At 37.5% G+C, this 9,173-nt stretch overlaps 2 protein-coding genes across 3 annotated transcripts in view; both read left to right on the forward strand.

The window, feature by feature from the left end:
* tmem106a (transmembrane protein 106A) overlaps window positions 1-4,492 on the forward strand; it is a 16,222-nt gene extending 11,730 nt beyond the window's left edge. For both annotated transcript variants that reach the window (XM_046069859.1, XM_046069858.1), the window contains exons 4-8: window positions 937-1,090; window positions 2,145-2,285; window positions 2,380-2,423; window positions 2,533-2,586; window positions 3,890-4,492. In XM_046069859.1, the coding sequence (XP_045925815.1) occupies window positions 937-1,090; window positions 2,145-2,285; window positions 2,380-2,423; window positions 2,533-2,586; window positions 3,890-3,998 (502 nt within the window). In that variant the 3' untranslated portion in view covers window positions 3,999-4,492. The remainder of the gene's footprint in view (window positions 1-936; window positions 1,091-2,144; window positions 2,286-2,379; window positions 2,424-2,532; window positions 2,587-3,889) is intronic.
* A 1,680-nt stretch (window positions 4,493-6,172) lies between these two features.
* Window positions 6,173-8,726, forward strand: arl4d (ADP-ribosylation factor-like 4D). Its single transcript, XM_046069841.1, has 2 exons — window positions 6,173-6,285; window positions 7,288-8,726. The coding sequence occupies exon 2, from the start codon at window positions 7,408-7,410 to the stop codon at window positions 8,011-8,013; it is 606 nt and encodes a 201-aa protein (XP_045925797.1). The 5' UTR covers window positions 6,173-6,285; window positions 7,288-7,407; the 3' UTR covers window positions 8,014-8,726.
* Window positions 8,727-9,173: the final 447 nt, after the last annotated feature.

The following is a 9,173-nucleotide window of genomic DNA, read 5'->3' on the forward strand; positions in this document are numbered from 1 at the left end:
GGCAAATTCGCCACTGGCGCCCTGTGCTCTTCACAGATGAGAGCAGGTTCACACTGAGCACATGTGACAGACGTGACAGAGTCTGGAGACGCCGTGGAGAACGTTCTGCTGCCTGCAACATCCTCCAGCATGACCGGTTTGGCGGTGGGTCAGTAATGGTGTGGGGTGGCATTTCTTTGGGGGGCCGCACAGCCCTCCATGTGCTCACCAGAGGTAGCCTGACTGCCATTAGGTACCGAGATGAGATCCTCAGACCCCTTGTGAGACCACATGCTGGTGCGGTTGGCCCTGGGTTCCTCCTAATGCAAGACAATGCTAGACCTCATGTGGCTGGAGTGTGTCAGCAGTTCCTGCAAGAGGAAGGCATTGATGCTATGGACCGGCCCGCCCGTTCCCCAGACCTGAATCCAATTGAGCACATCTGGGACATCATGTCTCGCACCATCCACCAACGCCACGTTGCATCACAGACTGTCTAGGAGTTGGCGGATGCTTTAGTCCAGGTCTGGGAGGAGATCCCTCAGGAGACCATCTGCCACCTCATCAGGAGCATGCCCAGGCGTTGTAGGGAGGTCATACACACTACTGAGACTCATTTTGACTTGTTTTAAGGACATTACATCAAAGTTGGATCGGCCTGTAGTGTGGTTTTCCACTTTGATTTTGAGTGTGACTCCAAATCCAGACCTCCATGGGGTGATAAATTTGATTTCCATTGATAATTTTTGTGTGATTTTATTGTCAGCACATTCAACTATGTAAAGAAAGGAGTATTTAATGAGATTATTTCATTCATTCAGATCTAGGATGTGTTATTTTAGTGTTCCCTTTATTTTTTTGAGCATGTCAGTCAGTGATTTGTTTGCATAATATTCACAAAAAAAGTTAATTTTGTGAGCATTTTGTCACTTTTTGTTGTTGTGAATTGCATTTCAGGAACCTGTACGTGTGTGTCTCCATAGCTGTGTGTCTCTTTCTTTGCTGTCTGATCCTCTTCTTCCTCTTTCCCCGGAGTGTCACCGTGACGCCGGTGTCTGTGCTGTCGGTCATGGTCTACTTCACCCCAAATACAGTAGAAATGGAGGTCACCGTAAGTAATGGATCACGAAGACTGCAGCCAGTTACATGCAGATCTGTGCCACCTATTTGTTTCTCTCTGCTTCGAGGCTTAATGCTAAGCTTAGTTAATAAACTGCTAGCTCCATCTCAATCTTTTCATCTAATTCTCAGCAAATGTTGAGCTGTTCCTTTAAGGAAACGAAATGCAGAAATGTCAGAGGCGTACAACCTCTGACATACTGTTTCTAGCAATTGTAAGCTGCTTTGGATAAAAGCGTCAGCTAAATGAGTACATGTAAAAGTGCAGTAGAGAAAAGTAAACTATACTCAGACTAGACTGATAAATATATTAAATAATTGTACTTTAAAATTTTCATATTATTATTTTCATAGTTTTTTATTTTAGCAATTGTTCCTTTTTGTTTTTTTAATTTGACATTTCATACTGATTTTGTAGTTGTTTGTTTATTAATTTATGTATTTGTTTGTTTATTATTATACACATACTTACTGTTTTTTAATATTTATTTTTACTTTATTTATATATTTTCTCTATCTATCTATCTATCTATCTATCTATCTATCTATCTATCTATCCATCCAATTTTAACACACAATTAATTACAATTTCGATTTTTAAATAGATAATGTTTTTGTCTATTTAAGATCATCAGGAAGTTGGTTTCATATGTGTGCAGCAGAGTAACGTAATGCAGCTTTGATTTTGAGTCGAATTACTTCTACGAATTTACTTCTACCTGACTGTTTCCTAAAGATCTAAGGAACTTACTAGGTTTATAATCTTCAAGCATTTCAGAAAAGTATCTTTGCTTGAGCTTGTTACGTGATTTATAAAGTAGTAGTAGCGCTTTAAAATATCCATGTGCTTTCCACTACTGTACCTGAAACACCATAATTTTAATTGCATGTGTCAAAACAAAAGGAACTGTCTGAATTGCACTAACATGACAGACTGTAGTTACCTGCTGCACAGTACTGATGTGAAGGACAAAGTTCCCTGAGACTTGTTAATGATAGAAAGGTGAGTTGGATGCACATGACCAGCTGTGTGTTTCCTCTCCTAGAATCTCATCAACATCACCAACGAGAACTTTGTCCCAGTTCAGATTGTCGAGTTTAACATTCAGAGTCTGGTCTCTAAAGCTGTTGTTACTAAGACCAAGATAACCAATATGACCGCCATCCAGTCCCGCTCACAGAAATCGGTGAGTTTCACACAAAATGATTCACATCGAATGATGATGTTGAGATATTTGTCATGCAAGGATTTTCTTACCCCTCTTTCTTGAACTTTTGCAGTACACTATTCAAATTGACCTGCCTATCACCGATAAAGGCTTAAAGTAAGTTTGAAATAAATCTTTTTTTTCAAATAGCACTTTGTAGTTCCTAACAGAAATATTGCATTAAAGTGATACTATATAATCCACACGACTGCTTTATCTCTTTCAGCGTGTACTGCAAGTCAAGCTCTTTCAAGATTCACACTCTATTTCTGGAGCTCCAGTAAGTGTCAGTCTCAATCTGAAAATCGACCAAAGAGGCAGCCACCCACCCACCCACAGGGTGTTAAAGGCATCACTTTGTGCAGCGCAGGGTTAAAAACCACAACCGCGTGTATAAGTTATCTTTAAAAAAGGGTCTTATCCTTTAAAGTAATTTCCTAGATAAAACAAAAATACACGATAACACAGACATGTAAAGGTTTACGTTCTGTTTGTAGAATCCATTGGAAAAAAAAGTTACTTTTCAGCACAAAAACAAACTTTGGCTTTTTAATTTTTATATTTACAATTCTGCTTGTGACCAGCTGTTTATACCTCAAGTGTGGTCAACAGTTTCCTCCAAGGATCTAAATGAGTCACTTTGATCTCAAGATGCAAAGAAATGACAGCAAGCCTTTTTTTGAGGCTGACTGCACTAACCAACAGGCTGCCCAGTACAAATACTCATTTTAACTTTATATTTTATTAATTTGGCACACGTTTTTGTGCAAAGTGACAAAGAGTGGTAACATCAGAACCTGACCATATTTGCTGAGGTTATCTCCAGTTAGATTGTATTTGCCATAAATATAACCTACCAGAGGCCACACCAAAAATGAAGGTTCCACAGACATTATTACGTTATTAACAGTTGAACCTACATGGTCCAACCTAGCCCATATAATTGTGTTATATAATGTACCACTTGTGATTTATTCTTGTCAGGGATAAAAGAACAATTGAACTTTATTCTTACGATAAAACTTGAAACTGCATTCATTAAATTTTGTGCCACTTCGGGGCAGTAAAACAAGCTGAAAACACTAACATATTATCACCTTATAAAGTTGTTACGGTGAACAAACAGCTATTAACACACCCAACAGATACATTAGCAGGAGTTGTATTTCTCTCCACCTGATGAATGTAATTCCAGTATTTACTCTCCTTTTAGCTTTGTTTTGGTCTCCACCAATTTGTGAGAAAAATATCTGGCTTTTTAGCTGCTAATTCTCCATTATGTTCACCAGCTGGTCAGTTACTTTGTCTGTGTACTGCTTGGTACAGTGGGTTTACAGTATATGAGCTTTTTGTGGAAAGCAGCTGCATGTTGTGGCTGAAAGCCAGGTTGGTGCAGTTTGCAGGTAGGGAAAAACCAAAACAAAGAGCTAAAAGACGCTAAACACTCTGTCGAGCTACAATACGCATAGTAATTCAATCCATTGTTAATATAGAAATATTAATTATTGCAGCTTTAAAACATGACAAAGCAGAAGCTGTCTCAAACTGTCTCTAATTATGTTCTTTCTTCTTTTCCCCCCCAGAATGACAATGAATATTTCTTATCTCTCTCACACGGAGCAGCTGTCCCTAGACACCTTTGAGTATATTGACTGTGGCACTAATTCAACAATCCCACATCCTGTGAGATGATGAAATGAAAATGAAAAACACCCAAGTGGGAGTGTGAAATAATGAGGATTCTGGCTGCATTGCACCCTTATCTCTTCTGTACTGGATGAGTGTACATGGTTGATTTCTGAATGATAACTACTGTGAAAATACATATTATATTATGCAGTATGTTGTTTTAGCATTCCGTAGGACCTTTATCCATCACTACAATATTATAATTTAAAAAATATAGATTCTTCGAATACACATATCTTGATGAAGCATGAATATATTTTGCTATATTTGTTTGAGATCAGATTGTAAATTTGTATTATAGGCAAATGCTCTCAAACAAGTACAATTTCTTAAATGCACAATGTGAGAACAATTTATTTGTATCTGAAGACATGTACATTTATCATTTCACAACGTTTTTGGAAACGGATATGCCATATATTGTGTAAAGAGGATGTTTATCTCTGATAATCTTGTTTTTTCATTTGCACTCTATTAAACGTATACATTTTAAGGAACTACATGTCAGATTCTTTTTTTTTTTGGAGAAAGTCAAAACTGTGGTGATAGCACTACCATTATGTAACCAGATATGTCACAATTTCTTTTTTTGTAACTACACCCAAATTATAAAAACACATTCTGTGTTTTCTCACTTACCTGTAGTGGTATCTGTCCATGCATACATTTTTGTTTTTTCAGGTTTTGACATATCACTGTTGAAAATTTACTTTAAAACACTTGATTTCTGGCTAAAGTGATCCTCATTACTTTTAATAAATTTGATAAGTAACTAAGTACATTTACTCAAGTACTGTATAATTTGTTTACTTCAGTATTTTCATTGTATGCCACTTGATACTTCTATTCTGACAAGTTGTAGATACTTGGAGTTGAACATGCTCAAAATTACCGTCTGATTATTATTTTTAGTGTCACCTCAGCACAGATTGGAATGTTTTTTCGTAACCACATTATCTCTGATTCAATATGAAGCCAGAGTAAAGAAAAATAATATCAATATCAACGTAAGGATTTGCTCCAGTTGTTGAAGTTCCTGAGAGTGGACACACGGGGGAGCCAGTGCCTTGTTAGACTGACAGTATGGACACGTTATGGTATATATTCTGTAAGATGCAGAACTGGTTTTAATTGTAGCAAATTACATGATTGTCATAGCAAAAAATAACCCTGTCCATTACTATAAAAAAGTAATATAGTATATCTCCATTGTATGCTACTTTACGCTTCTACTCGTTTACATTTCTGAGAGAACTATTGCATTTTCTTTTTACTGCACTACATTTATCTGACAGCAATAGTTACTTTTCAGTAACTTAATATTGATGATTGTAGAAGTCAAACATATGATCAGCTTAAACAATATGCATTGCTATAGATAAAACTACCTAATAGTAGGCCTATATAGCCTACATTAGCTCTACAATTACAACATCCAGACGCTTCTTAGGTGGTAATGAATCAGGAATAAAATTCCAATAATAAATATAGATTTTAATAAATGTAATATTTAGAATGGACTCATTTAGGCTAACATAATGAGTACTTTTACTTTTGATGCTTTGATACAAAGTACAATTTTCTGCAAATACTTAATAAACATTTGTATTTTTACTTTTGAATGCAGGACTTCTACTAATAACAGAGTAGTTTTTTCATTATAGTATTGCTACTTTTGCTAAAGTAAAATATATAAAATTTTATATATACATATATATATACATATATATATATATATACATATATATATATATATATATATATATATATACATATATACACATATACATATATATATATACACATATACATATATATATATACATATATACACATATACATATATATATATATATATATATATATATATATATACACATATACATATATACACACATATACATATACATATATATATATATATATATATATATATATATATACATATATATATATACACACATATACATATACATATATATACATACACACATATACATATACATATATATACATATATATAGTGAATGTGCAGTAGTAGTTACCGTCAGTCAACACAGACCGTGCAGTTCACCTCTGTACCGGCAGGGGGCGTGGAGTAGCAATCCAGGTGGCAGTGACGTCACCCGGGCTTTAGGTGCTGTGCGCTCGAGCCTCTTCGGGGCTCCTCAGTGCTGCTGGAAGAGAACAGGAGCGGATGTGACCGCCGGGACAAACATCACTCGTTTACAAGTCAGCTATGGATGTGTTTATTGCTTGTGGATGATGTTTTCGCTGCACAATTAAAAAGGTATGAACGTTTCTTCAAATGTGCATGGAGGAGGACAGTTTTTTTTTGGTGATTTCAATCTCGTAGCCTAAACTGCATGCTATTTATTTTACTGGCGTTCATTTTGTCTGGTTCTAGTTTATATATACTTAAAGTTGACCTTACGTTATCTCGGTAGGACATTTTGAAGTTGTTTAATTTATTTATGTGTTTGCACATCAAGGTACTAACATACACTACAAACTAGATGGATATGTGTCGTCCAGGAAAGGAAGAAAACTAAGGTATCCGATACCAAACAGAATAATTTCTAATATAGTCAAGCAATAAAAACATCCATTCACAAACATGACTGTGCATTTTGCCTCTATAAACAGAAATCGTTGCATGATACTCGTATAATATGCGGCATCAGCATTTTCAGTGCTCCTGAGTAAATAATAAATATCTTCCTGTAAACGTGCAATGTGTGAATTCTGTCCAAAGGCAGATGTTTGATGAGTATCAGGATGTCAACAACAACCGGATTAGTGTTGCTGCAGCAGTCCTCATAGACAGTAGGCAGGAGTGAACCAATGAATAGATATCATCCATCCACTGCATTGAAATCAATCTGCCCCTAGAAAAAAGCCTTTCAGGTTTAGCAGTCTTAAGAGGATTAGGCTCTAGATAACCTCAGCCACCCAATTAACTGTTGTTTGGCTCTGTAATGTGGCACTAGAAACTCAAGCCATGTATTGTTTTATATAAGCAGAAGAGAAGTTACTCAAGTAGCATATGGATTAAATAAATTGTGACACAGTTGGCTTACAGTAGTAATAAACCTCAGCTGTGAACACAACAGGAAGAACCATTTTAATAAAATGCACTTTGAAATGTGCTTCGACTGATAGCATCATTATCTATTGTAAACGTCTCCTGTATTCTTCAAGTTACAGTGAAATAGCACGTAGAGTGCAAACACATATTCATTAAGCATTGTCTTCTCGTTAAATGTTAACTCTCTGTGTGTGTTTTGATAAGGTCTCCAGCCCCAACGGACCCCCATCTGCCACTGAGGACAAGCAGCAAATGCCAATCTACTGAAAGAGGATCAAATCAGGAATTTGTCACCCAAGTAGGTGTGAATCGCTGGCTGCAATCATGGGGAACCAACTGACTGATATCGCTCCTAACACGTCATTCCTGCCAAACTTCCAGTCTCTGCACGTGGTGGTTATCGGCCTTGATTCAGCCGGCAAAACCTCTCTGCTCTACAGGCTCAAACTGAAGGAGTTTGTGAAAACGATCCCCACCAAAGGCTTCAACACGGAGAAGATCAAGGTGGCTGTGGGGGCGTCTCGGACCATAAACTTCCAAGTGTGGGATGTGGGTGGTCAGGAGAAGCTGCGCCCGCTGTGGAAGTCTTACACCCGGCGTACAGACGGGATGGTGTTTGTGGTGGACTCCACTGAGCTCGAGCGGATGGAGGAGGCGAAAGTGGAGCTCCACAAGATCACCCGCACCTCAGAGAACCAGGGGGTCCCTGTGCTCATTTTGGCCAACAAACAGGACTTGGATTCAGCCTTGTCGGTCAGCGAGGTGGAGAAGCTGCTTTCTGTGCATGAACTGAGCATGTACACGCTGCATCACGTGCAAAGCTGCAGTGCTGTGGATGGACAGGGGCTCCAGTCGGGCCTGGAGAAACTTTACGAGATGATCCTGAAGAGGAAGAGGATGGTGAAGCACAATAGGAACAGAAAGAGATGAACTAATTGCCCCCACTGTGGACATTACCTTAGGAGATTTATCCACTGTTGAGACACTTCCAAACATAATGGTCCCTTTTAATGGGAGAGCAATTTGTGCCAACAAAACAACAATTACACACGGCCTTAGGGTCAGGGGAAATGGATTTGCTCATAATAACTGACGCAGTATTGGCATATTCTTTGTTCTGCAATCGTGCAGCTGCCCTCAGAAAGCTGAAGTTATAGATTTAAAGAGAACCTTGATAGCGGTTAGTCTTCACTAAGTGCTTTTCTACACTTGTTTTAAATAATTCTAACAAAACATTTGCCTGTTAACTGTAGGACTAATTTATGAACACAATCACACATCGCAGGTATGTGGTAAAGAAATACATAAAATACATTTAAAAATGTCCTTGTAATTCTTCACAAGCTTGCACACGTTCTGCCCCGCTAAAAAGCTGTTTTTCGTCCATGGATGCTTTGCCAAAATATTTATTCCACATTTTTGTGTTTGTGTTGGACAGAGGTTTTCTTTTTATCTATGATGATATGAAATGAAACATAGTTCAGTGGTGATAGAGCATCAACTGATGCCATGGAACAGTAATCCTAAATGCATTCCCTTCATGGCCACAGAGGTTAAGTTTCAGTTACCGTAACATTATTGTTTATACAAATTGTACATTTTTGTATGACTAAGGACTTAATAAATCTAAGCACTGTACAGAACACCCATTGCTTTCCTTGTAGTTAATGGAAGTGAAGGACCATTGGAGCATTTAGCAGCTAAAGAGACAGATATTTCCCTCAGGATTTGGTGGAGACCAAAAACAGAGCTGAAAGATTTGGGATATCAAAATATCCCATCTGCTAAATATCAAAATAGTTTAGTAACAAATCAGCATTAAAACGTGCAATATATTATTTCAAAGCTTGTTTCTGCTGCTGCCAAGTGGCCAAAAAGTCAGTTATTGCATTTAAAAAAAATTGGATGATCTGAAACAAACTTTTGTTGGATTATAAAATTATTTCCATCCAAATTTGGAAGCCTGGAGTTGTGACCCGCCTCCCTTTTTGTGGCTGAATCAGCAAATGTCAGAGAGGGGGAGTCCTTTCCTCTTCCTCCTCCTCCAAGCCAAACAGCCCATTTATTTTGATTCCCAGTGTGCCAGCTGC

Source organism: Micropterus dolomieu, linkage group LG14 (genome assembly GCF_021292245.1).
Source record: "Micropterus dolomieu isolate WLL.071019.BEF.003 ecotype Adirondacks linkage group LG14, ASM2129224v1, whole genome shotgun sequence".
Lineage (NCBI taxonomy): Eukaryota > Metazoa > Chordata > Actinopteri > Centrarchiformes > Centrarchidae > Micropterus > Micropterus dolomieu.

Excerpts from the sequence above, each read along its gene's own strand:
- arl4d (XM_046069841.1), top strand. The coding sequence starts at position 7,408 with ATGGGGAACCAACTGACTGATATCGCTCCTAACACGTCATTCCTGCCA.